The 22,623-nt window shown below is 42.7% G+C and overlaps 1 protein-coding gene across 1 annotated transcript; it reads right to left on the bottom strand.

The window, feature by feature from the left end:
* Positions 1-14,562: 14,562 nt before the first annotated feature.
* On the bottom strand, positions 14,563-22,623 carry PSMB1 (proteasome subunit beta 1). Its single transcript, XM_015414793.1, has 6 exons — positions 22,452-22,623; positions 21,189-21,296; positions 19,708-19,789; positions 19,011-19,140; positions 16,706-16,812; positions 14,563-15,721 (listed from the first exon to the last, which is right to left on the bottom strand). Exons 1-6 carry the CDS (start codon positions 22,556-22,558, stop codon positions 15,536-15,538), a joined length of 720 nt encoding a protein of 239 aa, XP_015270279.1. The 5' UTR covers positions 22,559-22,623; the 3' UTR covers positions 14,563-15,535.

Consider the following 22,623-nt stretch of genomic DNA (forward strand, 5'->3'; position numbering starts at 1 on the left):
ATAATCTGGGCAAGGGGGTGCATGTAGATATTGAACAACATGGGGGAGAGAATTGCTCCCTGTGGCACACCACATTCCAGCAGGTGCTGTTGAGACAACTCCCCCCCCCCCAAGTGCCACCCTCTGTCCCCTACCCTAGAGAAGCCAGGTCAGCCTTTGCAGTGCTGCCTCCGGCTCAGTGTAAGGCAGTTTCCTCTGTGTTCACATGCTTAAAGGCGCTGAAGGTAATATACAGTCTAAAACCCAATATCACACTTCAGTTGAAAACTACATCTAATTGAAAACGGTGACACAACCAATTGGGATATCATGGTTTGCGCTTCCTAGATCCTGCTCAAGATCTGCACGAGAGTGATGCTGTGCAGTTTGCAGGAAAACTTCCCACTGGCCTCTTCCCATATTTACATGTCATGCGGAGTGCTGAGACTTTTGTGTTTGTTATTTCGAACAATAGTCAAAGAGCCAGACTAAGTATTTGTAACTGCTGTGATTAAGAGCATTGCTCCAATGATTAAACATGAACATAAGAAGCTGTCTTCTACTGTATCAGACCATTGGTCCATCAGGATCAGCAGAGTCTACTCAGACAGGCAGTGGCTGTCCAAGGTCTTTCGCATCACCTGATCCTTCTGATGGAAGAGGCCAGGGACAGAACCTGGGACATTCCGTGTGCCAGGTAGATGATCTGCCACTGTGACATGGCTCTTTTCAGTGATTAAATATGTCTTTTACACAGTGCAATCCTGAATAGAGTTGCACCCATTGAAGACAATGGATTAGATGTTAAGACGCTGAGCTGCAGCTCGGAAGGTCTGTAGCTCGGCAGTTCGAGACCCGAGCGTGCCGCCTGACAGAGTGAGCTCCCATCTCTGGCTCCAGCTCCTGCCAACCTAGCAGTGCGAAAGCAAGAAATTGCAAGTAGATAAATAAGTACTGCTTCAGTGGGAAGGTAACAGCATTCCGTGCGCCTGGGCATTTTGCCATGCTGGCCACATGACCACGGAAATGTCTTCGGACAGTGCTGGCTCTTCGGCTTTGAAACGGAAATGAGCACCATCCCCTAGAGTCAGATTCGACTGGCTTCCAAGCAAGGGAAACCTTTACTTTTAATTGAGTTTGGGAGAGCACTGTCAAAGTGTCTTCACAGGGCCTTTTTTTAAAATCACTGCAAGGTTCTACTGTGCAGCCACCTCATCCAGTCTATGCAATGGCTTCACCCACCTGCCCACTGTACTTTTCACTTTTGAGGTTTTCTGGGAGTTTGATTAGGCTGGCCATCGAATCTGCAGAAAGATGGGTTTCATGCACATATGATTAGTAGATGCTTCCAAAAGCTCACATAATCTCTTCTTGGGGAACATTTGTGTAAAAAAATAATAATCAACATTGGGTGTTCAGATCAAAATCAGGAGCCCTGACTGTCAGTATCCCAGAACTATCTGGTTGGAATCCATTCCCCCCCTCAGTCAGGCTTGGTTTCTGTACCATGTACAAGAATGTAAACCGAAATTTTGAATGTGGGTGCTATTGAAATAAAAATGTAAAATTCATGTGCTGAAAATATATTAAATTTAAAAAAGAGAACCATTGCAAGCCTCTTTCATTGTGTAAAATGGATTTGCCATATATAAGTCGGTGCTATAATTTATATCACTAATGCTGCATACATCCCCGTTTTGTGGATGACAAATTTCCATTGTGTATTTGAGACCTACTAGATTTCTGACCTGACATTCTTTTTGTCAATATATGTGTAAAAGATCTGTGGCAGAGCCAGAAAGGCAAAAGTCTTTTTCATACAAGATTCTTTGAAGTGTTTTTGAAAATCCCATATTCATCTTTATGCCATGTGTGAATGTCTCAAATGTAGAACAGAACAGGAAGAGAAACTGAATGAATATTTTCACCCATGTAGGTTCTGCATTTACAGTCTTATGTAAGACAAAGTCAGTTGAAATACCATGAAAGATTCCGCAGGCTGGTCAAAATGGGGAAGTGGAACAAAATAGAAAAGAGCTCCTTGAATTTTGGACGCACTGCAAAAATGTTTCCCAATGTGGCAACAGTAACTCAATGCTGCCATCTGTTGCCTGCTTCTGATAGTGCACCTGGCTAAAGCCTCACACTCTGGACAAAATGCATGAACTGACTTATTTGAACAGCACTGTATCCTAGGTGGCATGAGTATACAGTCTGTGCTGCTGTATTTCTGATAGCTCATTTATACTTGATATTTAACATCAAGGTTTGGCTCAGATGTGCATATGCAACATTTCTCTGTCTTGATTACTGTACTCTCGTGGAAGGTTCATTCCTTGATGACTACAACACCAAATAATGGCTTTTGTATGTGAAAGCTAGAACACCACAGTTAGAGCTTTGATATGCCCTTGCATGACTGAGTCAGATTGGGGTGACGAGAGAGGAGGTCCTATGACTGATTTTTGTTGTTGTTGTTCAGTCGCACAGTCGAGTCCGACTCTTCGCGACCCCATGGACCAGCTTAAAAACTGACAAATCACCAGGCCCGGATGGCATACATCCAAGAGTTCTGAAAGAAATGTGAACTTGTGGATCTCCTGACAAAAATATGTAATCTTTCATTAAAATCTGCCTCCATTCTTGAGGACTGAAAGGTAGCTAATGTCACTCCCATCTTTAAAAACTGGTTCCAGAGGAGATCTAGGAAATTACAGGCCAGTCAGTCTGATTTCGATACCAGGTAAATTGGTGGAAACTATTATTAAGGAAAGAATTAATACGCACATAGATGAACAAAAACTATTGAGGAAGACTCAGCATGGGTTCTGTAAGGGAAGATCTTGTCTCACTAACCTGTTAGTGTTCTTTGAGGGAGTGAATAAACGTGTGGACAAGGGGGACCCAATAGATGTTGTTTACATTGACTTCCAGAAAGCTTTTCATAAAGTTCCTCATCAAAGGCTCTTAAGTAAGCTCAATAGTCACAAGATAAAAGGACAAGTCCTTTTGTGGATCAAAAACTGGCTGATTAATAGGAAACAGAGAGTGAGTATAAATGGCCATTTTCTCAGTGGAGGGTGGTAAGCAGTGGGGTACCGCAGGGATCAGTACTCGGTCCACTGATTTTTAACTTGTTCATTAATGATTTGGAGTTGGGTGTAAGCAGTGAAGTGGCTAAATTTGCGGATGATACAAAGTTGTTCAGGGTGGTGAAAACCAGTGAGGACTGTGAGGCACTCCAAAGGGATCTGTCAAGGATGGGCAAGTGGGCGTCAACATGGCAAATGGGGTTCAATGTGGCCAAGTACAAGGTGATGCACATTGGAGCCAAAAATCCTAAATATAAATACACAGTGATTGGTCTGAACTGGCAGAGACTGATCAAGAGAGAGATCTTGGAGTTGTAGTAGATAACTCACTGAAAATGTTGAGACAGTGTGTGACTGCAATAAAAAAAGGCCAATGCTATGCTGGGGATTATTAGGAAGGGTATTGAAAACAGATCAGCCAATATCATAATGTCCCTATATAAATCCATGGTGCGACTTCATTTGGAATACTGTGTGCAGTTCTGGTCACCACACCTCAAAAAGGATATTATAGCTTTAGAAAAAGTGCAGAAAAGGGAAACTCGAATGATAAAAGGGTTGGAACACTTTCCCTATGAGGAAAGGTTAAAGCGCTTAGGGCTCTTTAGCTTGGAGAAACGACGACTGAGGGGAGACATGATTGAGGTTTATAAGATTATGCATGAGATAGAGCAGGAACATATTAGCCACAAGGTATAGATAGGAACTCACAGGCTGGGGCAGGGGATGCACTGTATTCTTGGTGGTTGGGGGGGGCAACAGTGGGAGGGCTTCTAGTGTCCTGGCCCCACCGCTGGACTTCCTGATGGCACCTGGTATTTTTGGCCACTGTGTGACAGAGTGTTGGACTAGATGGGCCATTGGCCTGATCCAACATTGGCTTCTCTTATGATCCCTTGTAAGTCCACTCTTTCAGCTGCTAGCTATGAAGATTTCAGTAAATTAGGCACAGAGAAATCAATGACGTGCATGGATGTATCAGGGCTTTTATGACTGGCAGTTGGATGTGTGGGACTGAATTCAACTAAGTATGTTGCATCTGAGGAAATGGGGTGAGATCTGAGTGTTCTGTTTGCAGAGGTATATATGTGCTAACAGCCTATTTACACATGCAAACCATCACTTGACATTGCTGTCATGGATAGATGACATGCTACTCATTATTTTTGCTATACAGATGCTATAAAATGGTCTTCCTTCCTTCCTTCCTTCCTTCCTTCCTTCCTTCCTTCCTTTCCTTCCTTTCCTTCCTTCCTTCCTTAGCTCAAATGCCAACCCCCCTACTCAGCAAATATCCAAAACCACACTCAGTTGAACATCACCAGTTTTGTTGGGACCAGTAGCAGGATCAATGGTTCTTTCTAGACACCTGCTTTGCCATTCAATATTAAGGTCTCATTCTCCTCCACCTTCCTTCTCCAAATCCCTTCAAAAATCACTGCCCTCAATCTCCAGCTCACTCTCCTGGGCCTGAGCACCCCTTGTGACTCCAAGTTCATGACCATCTAAGTCCCTTCTCTGCATGCCACTGCTTGCCACCTCTTACAGTTCCGCAAGGCCTGTAAAACGGAGCTCTTCCACCAGGCCTTTGGGTAAGGAGCCACACCTAATAATCTAAGACCCTGAGCCCAATACCACCATCCAGCCTGAGCCTGACGGCAAAAAAAAAAATTAGCTGATTGTAATCTATATGTTTACTGCTACTGTGCACTGCCAACATTGTATAAACTGGTTTTAGTAATTATATTTCGGTTCATGAGGATATTTATATTGATGTTTTTATCTGTTATTTACTGTGGGGTGGGGTACAAATCAAACTAACTAAATAAATAAAATGCACTCTGGCTTCAAAATGCACTCACATCCAAAATGGGTTCTCCCCAAACCCACTAACCCATCCTGCTAGCCTAACATCCTTATCATTCTCTCCACTGCCTGCCGGTACCCATTCCATGCCTTCCCATGTGACCATAACTCCAGGCAAGAAGCAATGACTCTGCATCGTTTACATTCTCCTAAATTCTTCACATACCTAGACATCTGTACTGCTAGCAAGCAATGGCAGTTGTGTTTCTGTGGTGAAAACCACCCACTGTCACTGTGGGATGATTAAACTGGGTGAGGAAAGCAAGCTTTCATCAGAAGCACCTGAGAGGAAGGAGGTGGAGGCAAGGGGGCATCTCAGCACCAACTTCTTAGCTGTTGACTGGCTAGGAGGTATCTTAATCCTGCCCTGGGGGAGGGGCAGCTTTTCTAGCCAGTCAGCAGCCATGGACTTGTGGAGTACAGAGATGCCCTGTGCCCTGTGCATCACCCCCAACTCAGCTCTCAAACGTATTTGATAGAAGTGTGAATTACTCACCCACCTGAATTGCTAGTGGTGGCTGGCAGCTCCTGCCAGCAAAATGCCCCACCAGTTGCTACTGAACCAAACAGGAAGAGAAAACACTGATGACAGGAATAAATATAACAAATAGATGCAGTTCCTTGCTGAAGGACAATTACATGGAACTTTTATGGGACATTAAGATAGACTTTGAAAAATGGAAAAACTTACAAAAATCCCTGATGGGAAGAATAGCTACAATAAAAATGAACATTTTACCAAGATTGAATTTTTTTTTATTTCAAACAATTCCAATCCTTCAAAATCAAAAATATTTTAAAGAACTTGATAGATTGATGGCACAATTTGTATGGCAAGACAAGAAACCAATAATAAAATTGAAAGCACTACAAGATGCAAAAGAAACAGCTGGATTTACAATGTCAGGTTGGCTTTTATATTATATAGTATCATCACTGACGTGGTTAAAAGAATGGATTACATTAGAAAATACCAGACTATTAACGTTAGAGGGATATGAATTACTATTGGAAGAACAAGTGGTTTTTCCAGAAGCTCAGATTCTAAATTGCATGTAGCTGCACCAATAAATACTTTTGAAAAAGAAAATAAAATAAAATACTGATGATGTGGCGTGCCACATCAGCCACTGTGAAGTCAATCCTTTTGCCTAAAACAAGAGTTCCAGTTTCCCAGACTTGAATGTGATCCAGTAATTTGTGTGGAATTTGGTAGTGATGCCAGAGACTGCTCCTGCACTGAGATTTCCAAAGGGCCCAAGCCTGTTGGATTCATAAGCTCTTATCATCATATGGCTCAGTTCAACCATCTCTGCCATGGGCCCCCACTGGTTTGAAGCAGAGGGATACTCATCACATAATGGGGCCAAGTTCAATGGTAACATTCGGTAAATTCAGCAGCAAGGTCTTGTGGTTTTGTTGGCCTTCTGTGGCCTGCTTCTGGAACTTCGGCAGTGGAACAATAGCGTTTAATGTAAGGCCACAATATCATGTTTTAAAATCATATAGTAAAGTTCATATTTTAGCCCTGCTCATGCTTTAAAAAATTCAAAAAGCTATAATTAGCACCAACTGCAATTGGTAGATAAAGCCATAGACCACAGACTTGGGCTTGATTTCTTAAAGAACTTGCAGATCTCATGAACTTCAATGGAATGCCAGCATACTGATTTGTAGGGTAAATTTAAAAAATACACTGAATTAACCCCAGACTGGAGATTTGTAGCTGGCATCGGATGAACAAGGAAGAGAACAGCATTATTTCTGTACCAGATGGCTTCCTTAGGAAGATGATCCATTAACTTAAAATAAACCCCGTTATCCAATTAAAAAGAGGGGTTTCTTAGTACCATGTTTCATAACTGTGATGAGTTTGCTTTGGTGTTGACATAGGACAGGCTGACCACTTAAGTCTAAGTCATTTAGGCACTATTAGCTCTGTTTTACAACTTTAATGGCTTAAGGTTTGTTTGAGGAGCAATGTTGCCAGGTGGTGGAGCTAGTCCTTTTTAAGGTTTTATGACGACAGGAAATTGCTAAGGAATCTTCTTGCTGCACCCTAGCGTATTTGTAACATATAAGCTATTGCAGCAGTAAAGCAAAGTCATGTGCAATTATGATATCGTTTCTTCAGCTTTAGATAAGCTATTTGACAGGCTGTTAGCCTGAATGTGAGAAATAATGTCGTCATCATGTGCATTGCTATAGGCAAATGTTTGATCTCCAGAATGAAAAGTACCACATATAATCTGAACATTTGGGCTGGGTTGTCAGCAATACATGGGTGACACTCTAGCAAGAGCTTCCAAATTATCCCAGGGAGGCTGTAGAAACCCTGAACCAGTGCCTGGAGGCAGTTGTGGAGTTGATGCTGGCCAATAAATTGAGGCTTAACCGCAACAAGATGGAAGTGCCACTGGTGAGCAGAAGAGCTGGTCCTGCTGTTGGATAAGCAGGTGGTAGCTGTGGCCAGGAGTGCCATTTACCAGCTTCGACTGGTTAGCCAGCTCTAGGTTTTCCTGGGCAGAAAAGATCTGGCCACTGTGGTACCATTAGATTCGATTACTGCAATGAACTCCACCTAAGGCTGCCCTTGAGAAATGTTCATAAACTTCTATTGGTTCAGAATGCTGATTTAAAGTGGGTAGGGACTATATCTCTCCAGTCTGGGGCCATCCACACTGACTTCCGATTTGTTCCCATGCACAATGAAAGATGCCGGTGTTGATCTTTAAAGCCCTGTATGGTCTGGAACCAACATACCCAAAGGACCTCCTACTCCCTTACGAACCCACCAAGCTGTTATGGGTTCCTGTTTTCTTCCTGTTCTTCACACTCAGGTGGCATTCCTCCTGTTTCACCCCTTGCTCAGTGGTGGCCTAATACTTACCCTCGGGCCTTTCTCCAGCTAGTTACACAAATGCATTTTAGAGGACTCTTCTGGAACAGTATTATTTAGATGATAAAGTGATAGTAACATTAGTTCTCAGCCTGCAAAGATGGGACTTGCCCGGGTAGAACTTTTCCCTGAGGTTAGTAAAGTTTCACATCTGGATCCAGCACCTTCTGGTTTTCTAAGCCTTTTACTGAAAAAAGCTCATGTGCATGCCATTGTAATGCAGGATCTGGGAGTCCCAGTTTCAAAACCCCACTCTGCAGTGGAATCTTGTTGGTGGACCTTGGTACAGTCACACACTTTCGGCCTAACTTAGTTCACAGAGCTGTTGGGAACACCATCAGCGTTGTTTACCTGGATTTCAGTAAGGGGTTTTTTGGGGGGTGGGTTTTGTGTATCTCTGTGTCTCTGTGTGTGCTTGCATGCCTGGAAGTCATGGTGACTTCTGGTGACCCGCAGTGGGGTTTGAATGTTTCAGGGAGGTGGCTTGATAGCCTGCCTCTGCGTCCCGAGCCCTGGTACTCCTTGGTCCCTTCCAATTACTTGCCAGGATCGGCCCTGCTTAGCTTCAGAGATCTGATGAGATCAGACTTGCCTGGGCTATCCAGGTCAGGTCATTTCAGTAAAGCTTTTTATAGGGTTCTCCATGATGTTCTGATGGGTAAACTGGAGTATTGTGGACTGGACTCCAGGACAGTTAGGAGGATAGGAAACTGGTTGGAGAACCGTACTCAGAGAGTAGTCGTCAATCGTGTCGGAGGGAGATGTCCAGTGGGGTGCCATTTCTGTGCGTTTCTGGAGGCCTGCGAGGGCAGAAAAGAGCAACAAGGATGATCAGGGGCCTGGAGACCAGGCCCTGTGAGAAAAGGCTGAGGGACTTTGGGACGTTCAGTCTAGAAAAGAAGAGGTCGAGGAGGGACGTGATCCCTTTCTTTAAACATTTAAAAGGCTGTCACAGGAAGGCAGGGAGTTGTTTTTGTTGGCAGCAGAGGATAGGACTTGCAATAATGGGTTTAAATTACAGGCAGAAAGATACCAGCTTGATATTAGGACTATTTTTTTTACAATAAGAGTACTTTAGCAGTGGAATCAGCTGTCTAGGGAGGTGGTGAGCTCCCCCTCACTGGCAGACTTTAAGCAGCCGCTGGACAAACACTTGTCAGGGATGCTTTAGGCTGATCCTGCATTGGGCAGGGGGTTGGACTAGATGACCTGTATGGCCCCTTCCAACTCTATGATTCCATGAACATAAAACAGAGGAAATGAGAACAATGTAAGCACTCTCAGTGCCCATTAAGAAAAGCAGGGTACAAACGAAAGGAAACAAATAAGCAAACATCAATAACTAGCAAATGTGACACTATACCAGCATGGGTTTAGCAAGGATAAGTCATGCCAGACCAACCTTATCTCCTTTTTTGTCAGAGTTACTAAAATGGTTGACTCTGGCAATGCTGTGGACATAGTGTATCTAGATTTCAGTAAAGCATTTGACAAAGTCTCTCATGATATCCCTGAGGATAGGCTGGATGGGGCAACTGTTGGATGGATTCATGGTTGGTTGAAAAATCGTACCCAACGAGTGCTTGTAAATGGCTCTATGTCAACATGGAGGGAAGTCTCGAGTGGAGTGCCACAGGGCTCGGTCCTGGGCCCGGTGTTGTTCAATGTTTTTATAAATGACCTGGAGGAAGACATAGAGGGGATGCTTATCAAATCTGCAGATGACATGAAGCTGGGTGGGATTGCTAATTCTGAAGAAGACAGAGTCAGGATTCAAAATGATCTAGATAGGCTGGAACAGTGGGCTGAGACAAATAAAATGAATTTCAATAGAGAGAAGTGCAAAGTCTTACACTTAGGTACAAAAAATCAAAAGCACAGATATAGAATGGGAGGGACTTGGCTTGACAGCAGCACATGTGAAAGGGGTCTAGGTGTTCTGGTTAATCACAAGCTAAACATGAGCCTGCAGTGTGATGTGACTGCGAAGAAAGTTAATGCAATCTTACGATGCATTAACAGCAGCATTGTGTCCAGATCACGGGAGGTGGTAGTTGCGCTCTATTCTGCTATGGTCAGGCCTCACCTGTAGTACTGTGTCCAGTTTTGGGCACCATATTTTAGGAAGGATGTTGACAAGCTTACAATAAGCGTGTCCCCACAACAGACACCCTGTGAGGTAGGTGGGGCTGAGAGAGCTCTCACAGAAACTGCTCTTTTTCAAGAACAGCTGTTATCAGAACTACGGCTTGCCCAAGGTCATCCAGCCAGGTGCAAATGGAGGAGTGGGGAATCAAACCCGGTTCTCCCAGATTAGAGTCCGCGCACTTAACCACTACACCAAACTGGCTCTCTATACCAAACTGGCTCTCCAACATCCAACATACCATACAGAGGACTAGGATCATAAATATTAGAAACATCCAGCGGGAAAGTATCGGACATGGTATGTCATGAACAATGCAAAAAATGGAATTACTAACGTGGGAAAACTATAAGACTATAAGTGCTATAAGAGCAAGATAAATACATATAATAGTGGAATAGGCTACAATCCCATTCCCTTTATAAGGGCAGCCTCCTGATCAATTCCATTGTACTATAGCTTTATTTCCTTTCTAAAAATGTCCTCCTGAACAATTGTTTTACACAACCAGTGAAATGACAGAAATATGGGGAGCCTTTCTGACCTCCTCCATAGGTTGGCCAGGTCCCCCTGGCAACTGGTAGAGGCCTTTGCCAGTGACACTCTGATTTCACTGGTGACGCACTGACATCAGTTCCTGTGTGCACTGGAAATGATCTGTGTATTGCTAGCAAAGCCAGTGATACTCTGACATTTTGCCCAAATACCAGCGCGTCCCCCAGTGACTTACTGTCGTCACTTCCAGGTGAACAGGGAGTGAAGTCAGTACGCTGTTGATTCCTTCCCCGTTTTGAAGCCATTTTTTTTCCCTGTGGGCTAGCTGAGCGGTGGCAGGGAGTGCCCGCTGGGGCATGGGATCCCCCCACCCCGAAGAGGGGCTTGGCAACCTTACATCCTCAGGCAGGCCATTCCACAACACGGAACGCACATTCTCATTTCACTGTGGCCTATCCTGTGTTGCTGCCTTTCACTGTAAACATGTTCTATGTCATTTCTACGCCATTTAGCATGTCCTGCTTAAATGCTTATGCTTTGTTTCAAGTTTGTTTCGGCTCTTTTTTGGATTTCTACTTGTTTTCAGATATCTGAAGTCTGATCCCTATTGCGTTCTTTGCTGAATGTCCCATCCTGTTGGTTGTATTTGGCTTACACTATGCAATGTACCTGGAGCACCAGTGAGAAAGGCAGACTATAAATAACACAAATAAGTAAGTAACAGGCCAACATTGTTCAGAAGGACATTAGGGGGAGTCCCTTTTCAGTCATGTTTTGCTTTTACGTTGTCTCCTACTTGTTTTCCATTAAGAAGGTTAAATTAATAAAACAAGTTAACTTAATCGTAAAGGTAAAGGTTCCCTTGCTCGAAAGCCAGTCGAATCCGACTCTAGGGTTGCGGTGCTCATCTCCGTTTCAAAGCCGAAGAGCCAGCGCTGTCCGAAGACATTTCCGTGGTCATGTGGCCGGCATGACTAAACACCAAGGAACACGGAACGCTGTTACCCTCCCACTGAAGTGGTACCTATTTATCTACTTGTAATTTCTTGCTTTCAAACTGCTAGGTTGGCAGTTAATCGTACAAAATAGAATTTGCAGTTTTCCAATCCACTGCACACTGTTTAGATGAATAAAGACTGATGTTTCATTGTATGGACAATTATGTGACTGAACATAGTTTTAGGTGATATATTCTTTGTAATGGTATGTGATGTCATTGTATTTTTTTAATAATGCATCAAAACCATCTTCTAGCTTACTGCTTCAGATACGCAGCTGAAAAAAGGCATCACTTGAAAGGAACAATAATGCCACCTAATGGTCAACTGTGTCACTAAGTTTGGACTCCGCTGCTTTCAGAACATGATTAACCAGTTTTTGAGGACAGATTTTACAGGAGCCACTTTCATCTCATATCTTCTTGCATACCTGGGAGTAACACCTTGCTAATATCTTCACTAGTTCTTGTAGTAACTACGATTATCAGAGTAATTGGAACTTAGCTGAACTAAAGGATTGGCCCCCTGTTCGACCAGCTAAAATTAGTTTTCTAATTTTTCAAGTGAAAAATGAGAAGGCCCCTGGTGAAGGTTTAATTCCCCCAGAACTCTTCAAAGCCAGTATCTCATGGTGGAAGGGTATATTGGCAACTGTATTCACTCAGATAAATGTGATCGAAGTTATGCCACTTGCCTGGAGACATGCTATCATAATACCAATTTATAAGAAGGGAGACTAAGTGGACCCATCCAACTACAGGCCAATCAGTCTTTTATGAGTGGACAGGAAGCTTTACACTCTCTCCCTTTATTTCCGACTCATGGATTGGTTGGAAACTAATAAAATCTTAGGAAGGGAACAGGCTGGTTTTAGGCGCAGGGCTGGTACAGATCATCATCTTCTGACACTACAGTTCTTAATCAAGAAATAAACAACCAAGAGTCGGGGGATCCTTGCTGCTGCCTTCATGGATTTGACGGTGGCTTTTGATACCATACCGTGCGCCCATTTGTGGCATAAGCTAAAACAAACATCTACTGACAATAAACTGTTGGCTTTGAGAGTCTGTATTCCAATGCTCCCTCTAAACTGTGGAGTCTTGTGAGCAAAAATTCTACTTTGTGAGCTACTGGCATTAAAGTTGTGAGCGAGCGATTTGGCTACTGCATAAATTAGTTTGCTCTGGAGCCATCCTTCTTGAGCAGAGACAAAAATGTGTGAGCCAGAGGCTAAAAAACTGCGAGCTAGCTCACATTAACTCAGCTTAGAAGGAACACGGATTCTAATCCCACTGCACAAATCTGCTACAGGTATGGACAACTTTCTGACATAATTTCTCTACAGCAGGGTGTGCTTCAGGGGTGTGTGCTGGTCGCTTTATTTAATTTATGTATCAATGATATGATTTCTGCTGTCTCTGCCCAGAACTGTTATTCTCCATCTATTGCTAACATTAAAGTTTCTATTCTTTTTTGCTGATGATGAGGTTCTCCTATCAAGAACAACATCAAGACTGTCCTGATAGAGGCTTTGTCTCTTACTGTCTGAAAGAATGCCTGATAGTTAACTATCAAAATAAAAAAATCGTTGTTTTTGAGAAAAATCTCATGTACACCCCAAGTGGAAAATTCACGATAATTATGTTGAGGAGGTCCCTCATTTTAAATACTATGGGGCTTGTTTAACCAGAGATTAACTTGGTCAGTGCAAGATGCTCATTTTAAAAGATTGGCTACGGAAGCATCAAATATTATCTGTGGTTTCTTTTATTCATCTGGGGTCAGTATATCCCAGCCACCATCAACCTGTTAATGCCAAGGTGGCCACACAAAGTTTATATGGGACTGGTATCTGGATTGACAAACTAGGGGAGTCCTTGGATTCAGTTTTTAAATTCCTACATTCCACCTGCAGAATTCCAGATTGTGTAGCAGGGATGGCCCTCTGAACTGAATTGGACCATCTCTTGAAGCGTGGGCTCAGTTGAAGACTTTCCCCCTCAAAGTTATACTCTGCCATTCCAGAGGGCTACCTTGGCTTAGTCAAGGAGGACTCTTATGTTTCCCACTGGGATAAACTTGTAGAGCAATGACTTAAGTTCCTCAATCTTTCTTTGGACTTCCTTTATTCAGTTACCAGGCAGGGAGCCATAAGAACGAAATGTCTACATAAGTATGATTATAACAGTACAATCTGTAGAGCACAGCATGTTTTTTCTACTCAATTTGCTGGTATTCTTCCAGCTGGAGGGCTTCCCAATTACTGCTCATATTTGACTGTTCCTCACTATAGGCATGCTTTTATGTTGGTGCGCCTGAATGCCCTACCATCTAGTTTTGCAAGGGAGGTATCGTAAGATATCATACTATGATAAGAGTATGAAACTGTCGTGCAGGTAGTGTAGACACCCTGTATCATGTGGCCTTTGGATGTAATTACTTTTCTAAGCCTAGAAATCTTTTAATTCTTCCTTTGCTCCAAAATATAGATCATATGTAGACATTACCTCTTTTATTAGAGGATATTAGCAGACCTATCATTCTCTTTGGTGTGAATCATTTTGCATCTGTGATAGATTTTCACAGCCATTCAAATGGAGTCTAGCTTTTCCTATATTTTAGTAATCTGCTTAGAGCTAATAAGTTAAGAAGCTGTATGAGGTAGATAGTATTACTGTAAAAGACTTGGTGATGAGTGACTGATTAATCCAATCTGTGCAAATGGTGGAGGTTGGCTAGGGCTTTTCTAAAGTCATAATTTACAACCCATGAGATGGAAAATTTTTGCAAAGCTGCTGCATCACGAATTGTGGATGTCATACATAAACCAGCATGGGGCACTGCTCTAATTACCTGCATAACTGAACTAGAGTAAAAGCACACTGAAGGTTTTTTCTAAGGAACAATAACATTTAGCAGCAACGCTTTCTACAGAAAGCACTTTATAGTTTTCTCTTAATCATGATTGAAGGAAAAGCCTTATAGTTCCTAACCTAGAGATAACAGCTACCAGAATTTTAATACACAAAGTTACATTACAATATTCTATACATGCCAACTATTCCCATTCTTTTTCCTTCAGGGGATTTTTGTGTGCAAGTCGTTAGACTGTTCTTCAGATTCCAATTGTCTTCCCTGAGACTCTAAAATTTAAATCTTGAAGTGGTACCAAGTAATGCGACACCCTGTCGTAAGGTCATACCCAAGATGTGGGATTTCTCATGCATTACAGGTGTTAAGATACCATACTCTGACAGAGTATGTGACTGTGGTGAAGGTACAAGGGAAATTACAATGCTACCAATTTATATTTGACACAATTACTGTATTTTACACAACTTTTTTTCTCTGCAATCATACATACTTTTCTAGTGAAGAACTACCATACATATCTGATAAAATGGGCTGCACATGGATAAAAACATACTTTTAAAAGGTTCTTGCAAGTCGGGGGACAGGTGCATCTCTCAGCCAATGCATAAACACTTAATGCTCCATGAATCATTTCATACCATGCAGGAGGCCTGCTTTGAACTATTAAGAACTGTTCAACAATAAATTATTTTTAGGGCATGCTCTGAGCTGGATGGCTCAAGGTGGCTTATAACAAGTAGAAACGATCTAAAGTATGATTTCCTAGTGTAGCTTTAAGAACAAAAAAACCCACTCTTCACTATAAAGTATGTGGAAGCCAGGCTGTTGCAGAGTAAATGACTACAGGAAGCAGAGCAGAACTTTTCTCAATGTGTAACTGGGAGAGGGGCACCCTGTGCAGTGATCCTTGGGGTGTTGTAAGTATCTCACTATTGTCATTCATCTTAAGGGTTGTAGGTACAGTATTCCCTTTATGTTGTTCTATTTAGCAGTATATACAACTGATCCCGAATTCCATAGTGCAAGGACATGTATGATCATATTCACACCATATGAGCCATAGAATAATTATGAAAGACAAATTTGTTCCTTTTTTAATACATCAACTGTCATCATAATACCAGTAAACAGCATGCATAAAAATTAAGATTACACACTGAAGACTTTAACTGAACCAAGCACAGGTTTAGTCTCTTCGTAATGGAACACTTTCCTCTTTAATTCCATCTTTTGTGATGATGCAGATTTTTAGTGCATCACCAGTGTATACATCTCTTTCTGCTGCAGAAATGAAGACATCCTTTACCAGCTGCAAAGCCTTTTCCAGAGACAAAGGCACCTGCTTCACATTTTGCATGTTCTTGAAGCCAACCTTTGAAAATAAAGACAGTAACGTAATTGTTCTTCGCTTTCATTTGATAGGGCAAAATTTCCGGCTAAACTACAGAATCTTAACACTGGATTACATCAAAACTGTTCACAAGGTTTAACAGACTAATTCAGCTTGCATAAAGACTCAAAAAAATGAACAAGGAAGCCCATATGACATGGGAGGGGATGCTAGAATCACTGATTACATTGGGAGAGGAGGACAAGGAGGAGAAATAAAGGCCAAAGTGGGCTCCAGTCCATGAAAGTCTATGCTGGAAATAAAACGCTGTTAGTCTTTAAGGTGCCACAAGACTCCTGTTTATTTTTGTTCCAAGAGACTAACACAACTGTCCCACTGGAATCCTTACATTACAGTCATCACTTAGCAGACATCTGAAAGATGAGCCCATTAAGTGTTACCATGACAACCAATCATGACTGCCAGAGTTCCATAGGTTTAAGTGGTCATGTGATGAGTGCATTCATCACTCGACTGCATTGCATGAAAACATTCCAAAACAGAGAAAGTGCTTTCCTCTCCAAATAAAAAAAGGAATAGGAAAACAAGCAAAGAGGGTCACAGCAGGGGTAGAACTATCCTATTTCCCTTCTACTCGGGTGACTTGGTACATCCCATTCTATGTCTATGCCGGTGCTGTTTTTTAGACTTCCCTAGCAACACACAACCTTTTACACATGTCCATAGAAACATTTACTAGCTTGCCTGCTCACACAACACCTACATCAAAGCTACCCGGTATCAGCCACCTGAAGGCAATTCCCACTGAGCATAAGCTGTCAGGCAACCAGCTATTATCAAATGGATGCAGAGAGTCTCAGCACTAAGGTTTTTTTTTAATTCTTTATTGCCTGTTAAGAACAAACTACTGAAAGCCAAACAGGCCCATAAGAATTTTTGAAATGTTCCAGACAAACCAAGCTACCGATTTGCCGAGGCAGCACAGAGTCATGACGGAACTTTTACCTGGTTGTCCAGCAGAGGCTGCAGCATAGCACTGGCCGATCCACCAGCTTTGAAAGTGTCTCTCTGGTAGGAACCTACTGGGTCAAAACTGTACACAGCGCCTTTCCCTTAAAAAGTGAAAAAGAAAAACTGACAATAGGCCATATGCAAGGAATAAGGAAGTTAATCTCAGCCCTCATATACTACTATACTTGTTACAGGAATGTTTTTCCCCCAGCAAGATGAGATGGAGCGCCCAAGATTAGAAACGATGGGGCACATAATTGCAAAGAGAACATGATCATGCCCCTGTCCCAAGTAAGGAATATATTAGGGATACCAAAGAATAACCGGATACTGGTCAGTTGTGCATTCTGGCATATGCCCTACTTAAAAGAGACTGTAATGCCATGCGCCTAGAGAGCCACTGTACTAAGACCTTTTCACTGTTGACAAAGGGAACAACTCACGTATCTAGAACTGAAGAACTTACTCCACACCAGAAGATCTGGACCAGGCACTGCAGGCTGTGGCTGGCTGGCTTAGACTGAGTTGATTAAAATTGAATCCAACAAAGACAGAGATCCTGTGCCTAAGTCGAAACAGTCCGGGTAGTACTTCATGATATGATCAGGACTTCAGGATATGATCAGGTTCATCCCCTCTTAAAAAAGCCATCACTGGATCCAGCAGAATTGGTGAATTACCGCCCAGTATTTAAATTACCGTTCCTGGGCAAGGTAATTGAGACCATGGTAGCTGAGCAGCTCCAGTGTTTCCTGGATGACACATCAGCATTGGATCCATTCCAGTCTTGCTTACACCCAGGCTACAAGACAGAGATGGTGTTGGTCGCCCTAACAGACAATCTCCATAGGCAGCTGGATTGAGGCAGGTTAATGCTGCTATTGTTACTTGACCTCATGGCAGCATTCAACATGGTCAATTATGATATTTTGGCCCATTGCCTCACCAACATGGGGGTTCATGGGGTAGCCCTGCAATGATTTTTCTCATTCCTCTGCTGTCGGGAACAGAGGGTAGTGTTGTGGGGAGGAGACGTCCTCTAGGTACCCACTGTTATGTGGAGTTCCTCAGGGGGCAGTCCTTTCCCCGATGTTGTTTAACATCTATATGTGCCCCCTCACTCAACTGGCTCGGAATTTCGGGCTTGGGTGTCACCAATATGTGGATGACACCCAGCTGTATTTGGTCTTGGACGGCTACCCGGATAACACCCCGGAAAATCTGGTTGAGGGCTTAGAGGCTGTGGTGGGATGGTTCACAAAGAGCAGGCTGAGATAATCTGGGGAAGACAGCAGTTCTGTGGCTGGGGAGGGGGGCTTCAGGGTTGGAGGCAGAATGCGGCGGCCAGGCTGTTGATGAATATCCCCATGCGGGAGCACATCTAGCTGGTACTGAAAGCACTGCACTGGCTGCCAATAGCATACCGGATTCATTTCAAGGTGCTGGTTTTAACTTTTAAAGCTCTATATGGTCAGGGTCCGGTGTACCTGAGGGACCCCCTTTCCCACACATTCACCGGAGAGCACTGAGTTCAGGGGCACAAAATCAGCTGGCCCTCTCAGGCCCTAGGGATGTCAGGCTGGCAGTAACCAGGGCCAGGGCCTTCTCAGTGGGGGCTCCAGCCTGGTGGAATGAGCTCCCAGAAGAGATCAGGGCCCTGCGGGACCTTCTACAGTTCTGCAGGGCCTGCAAAACGGAGCTCTTCCACCAGGCGTTTGACTAAGGAGCTGCAGTACACACCGAGGAGTGACCCTGTGCCCTGGCTCCCCAGTCTGTAACTTGGGTCTGCCATCGTGTTTCCCAACCTGTCCTCACCACATAATAAATGAGAACTGGACTGGTGTGAAAGCACTGACCTCTAACAGTTACCTAAATTATGTTCTAAGATCTGAGGCTCCTGCTGCTTAAGTATGTCCCAGCATTTTATGTCCTATATTTTAAAGGATTGTTATCTTAAGTAATTTATGCTAACGATAGGTTTTTAACTGTATTTAATTGTATTTATGATTGTTGTAAGCCGCCCTGAGCCTGCCTTGGCGGGGAGGGCAGGGTATAAATAAAATAAAATAAATAAATAACCAAGTAAATTCCAGAACTGTCACCATTTCTCAGTGGATAATGTAAAAAAAAAAAAAATCTTGCACATTTTTTTCCAGAAAGTACTACTTCATTGAATGCTGTATTCACCTAAACAATACAATCTTCACCAGCGTCTTCCTTTGCCAACCAAAAGTTACTGGCAGCTGCCTACAAGAGAAACATTTCCTTGTACCTTAAGTAAGAGCACACGGAAGTTTACCTTCTTCATCCAGTCCACCGATTATGTTGTAAACGTAGTAAGGAAAGAAGCGTCGTGAGTAGAGAATTGTAGAGAGCATGGCTGCAATGGCCCCTGAACTCATAGTCTTGTTATTGGAATGCTTGTACATCTGAAATCAATGATAAGGCTGTCAAAATGGACAGGACTGGATAGTAAATACTTCACTGTAATCAGCAGCAGCAGAGCATGCAATGGATCAGGAGTGCAGCTCTACATCAGACAAAATTAAGCAGTCACATCAAATGAATGTCATTAAACAGCAATCTCTCCGTTCGCTGTACTTTTATTGCTGAGAAAGGAGCGCTGTACATCTTGGTTGCAATTTCAGCTCACAAAGAGGAAACTTTTTGGAATCAACTATTATTGCCTGATACTGTAAATTTTACACTAAAACAATGTTTCATTTTTATTTACCATTTCATTTTTAGATACCAGAGATTTAAAAAAACACCAAAACTTTAGGTCACAGAAAAACTCCAGCAAATTCATGCTGCAAAACTTTAGTACAATGCTTCACTATAGCTGTACAGAGGAAAAACCCAAAATGACTGATTTTTTAAAAATTACATTTATCACTGTGCCTAAAGAAACTTCTAGACTTCAACTACTGTTTTCTTATCTGATTTTTACTAGTGTTTGATCACCTTAACTGCAAGACATTCACAATAATATCTACCTTTAATCTTGCTTCAATAATTTTAGTAAGAGTAAGACAGTCTCCATGAAATCCACTGCAACCAATGACGGTTTTCTCTGTCCTGTAAGACATGACATTGGTATTGTTTTAAACGATCTCTATAACATGTTCTTAAAAAGAGTTGTTTGTTAAATTGATCAGATGTTATCACCTACAAACAACATCATCTAAGCATTCATCAATATTTCAGAAACCAATTTTAGGAATTACAAATTTAATTCGCAAGATGCCGGACTAAGAACTGGCATACATGTGCATGAATACTGCCATCACTGCACATGAAAGTACAAGAAGGCAATGCTATACACATTGGAAGTATTTGCATATAATGCATAATTGCAGCAATTCAATTTGCACTTGTCCATGTGTGCATATGGTTCACACATTTACATCCTTCTCTATGAGATCACAAGCATCTGCAATCGCCATGGAGGAAGAGTGGCAGTAGCACACAGATGAATCAGCCCAGGGACTTGTTCCTGCACATAAGAATGCACAGAAATATCACTGCTTTCAAAGAACACTGAATGGATGTTCAAAGGATACAACACTCCAAGCATCCCTACCATACAGTTCCCATTCATTTTAGTGGAGTTTCAACAGTCTGATGTTTATATGCATCCCATGGAGTGGGATGGCTTTCTAAGGCACTTGCATAGCCTACTAAAAGACAGAAACCAGGGCTGAAAGTTATTTAAGGTTTGTGCTCAAGGATGTAGGAATACCCACTGGGATATTTCCTTCCTTTGACCAGTAAATTAACTTTTAAAGTCTCCTCAGTTTTAGAGGCAGTCTGTCACTTGGTACAGGGAGGGTTGCTGCATGAGATATATCACCTGCAAAACTTCCTGGGCTCAAGTATGCTGCACAGATATTTGGATTCTAGTCAGAGAATATAACCACATTGGATCTACACAGAGCATAGGTAAAGGTAAAAGGTTTCCCTTGCTTGAAAGCTAGTCAAATCCAACTCTAGGGGGCAGTGCTAAACTCCATTTCCAAGCTGAAGAGCCAGCGCTGTCCAAACACTTCTCTGTGGTCATGTGGCCGCCATAACTAAATGCCAAGGCGCACGGAACGCTGTTCTATACAGGGCATACATTATCCTAAAGACTATATAATGAAATAAATTCATACCTGTATAGTTTTACTTATATTTAAAGACCATTGTGCAAGACAGAATCAGAGCAGGGTGAGGGACCATGATTCTGAGGTAAAGCATATATGGAACAAGCAAATCTCTTTACAACAAATTACTTTTGCTACCATTACTGTAGTTAGTTGTCCAGAGAGAGAGAGAGGATGTGAGATATACTCAAGCTTATCAAAGAAATCAAATTAAAATATTATGTCAATAAAGCTTTCTTTTCAAAAGATACCGTAAACTCATACACACACATCCAAGATAGGATAATTTTCACTACTATACATATATATTTTTAGTTTTCAGAGAAACTTACAGTTTGTAGCATTTTGGGCTGTCCCGGGTATGAACTGCATAGTCTTCACTCAGCCGAGTGTCTGAAGCAACAATAGAGAAGTCTTCGCCAGCAATTGCCAACACAGTTCTTTAAAAGCAAGAGGGGGAAGATAGGAGGGCTTAGCTTTGGGTGAACTGTGTGAACTGTGATTACATCACGTGACTTATCAGAATGCACTTGCTGATCATACCAGCCACACCCCAAGAAAACAAGAACACCAAGAAACCAGCCCTAGATTGATGCATATTCTGTAGTTCTCTCCTTAATGACCAATTCATGAGTAGATCAGAGGCACACCAGACATATAACATTTACCACAATAAGCAATTCATGAGTAGATCAGAGGCACACCACAATATGGCACGAGTTATGTTTCAGCAATTTTGTTCAAAAGTATAATGCAACCTTAAAGCACCATTCACAGCCCTCTGTCCTGTCCCCTGTTGCTGGGCTACAAGGATCCTCAGCACATCAGTAAAACCATGCTGTGTGGCCACTTGCCCTCGTCTTTTTAAGAACAGAAACAGAAGTACACAGCACAATGCCAAAATAAAAGCAGATACTGAACTGACATATGAATCCACAAATGAAGACCTCAACTAACAGATTTCAATTGGAAGAAACACCTCCAAGATTTGTTTGTTTTTTAAACACCTAAAATAGCCAACTTGGTATAGACAAAGAAAAGGGCCACCTAAAACACCTGTAGCAGAAGAGGAGAATAAAACTGATTTTGTAATTAAACACCAGTACAATTTAAACTGGGGGAGAAGAGTAAGTGAAACAAAAAGGCAAAAGGTACTTTTTGGGGATGCCTTAAGAAATAATAAAAGCCAACAACAGAAGGAGAGCAGGAGAAGTATTTTGTGCAACACCAGATCTAAAACATCTTAGGCAACAGGTGCTGTAGAACAAACAGACCACCGGGAGCGGAAGAGACTGAAAAGGGAACAACTCCTATCATTTTGGCCAGAGACCCCAGATAGTAGCGGATGGGATTCGACGGGAACAGATTGGCCTCAGAAACGAAACACAAGGGGAGCCATGTTAGCTTGCTGTAACAGAAACCGAAATAATTCCGCCTTAAAGCGCCTTCAAGACTAGCCAATTACTCGTGCCACCGTCAGCTTTAGTGGGCCACTCCTTGCACCTGACCAAGTGGAATCCAGACCACCATCATTCCGTCAGCCTTTCCGGTACCCCAAGACCTCTTCCTGCTTAGGCAACCAGGCAGCGACTCACCCGCCATTGAAGGTGTAGGGAGAGAAGCGGTGCCGTGTGACGGCACCCCCGACAGCCTCACGCCCCAACCCGAGAGCCGATTCGACGTAGCCAGCGGTTGACAGCATCGTTGCTCCAGGAACCGACCACTCTCCACGCCTCTTGCGGCCGCTGCTGTATCACGGCAAGATGG

This window comes from Gekko japonicus, unplaced genomic scaffold (genome assembly GCF_001447785.1).
Source record: "Gekko japonicus isolate JY-2015 unplaced genomic scaffold, Gekko_japonicus_V1.1 scaffold1808, whole genome shotgun sequence".
Classification (NCBI taxonomy): Eukaryota; Metazoa; Chordata; class Lepidosauria; order Squamata; family Gekkonidae; genus Gekko; species Gekko japonicus.

What these genes read in the sequence shown, in the direction of transcription:
- PSMB1 (XM_015414793.1), bottom strand. Translation starts at nt 22,558, where the DNA reads ATGCTGTCAACCGCTGGCTACGTCGAATCGGCTCTCGGGTTGGGGCGT. An exon ending in AGCCCAAAATGCTACAAACT is followed by an intron (nt 19,790 to 21,188) that starts GTAAGTTTCTCT and finishes CATGTCTTACAG; the next exon opens with GACAGAGAAAACCGTCATTG. An exon ending in CGGTGGACTGGATGAAGAAG is followed by an intron (nt 16,813 to 19,010) that starts GTAAACTTCCGT and finishes TCACTTTTTAAG; the next exon opens with GGAAAGGCGCTGTGTACAGT.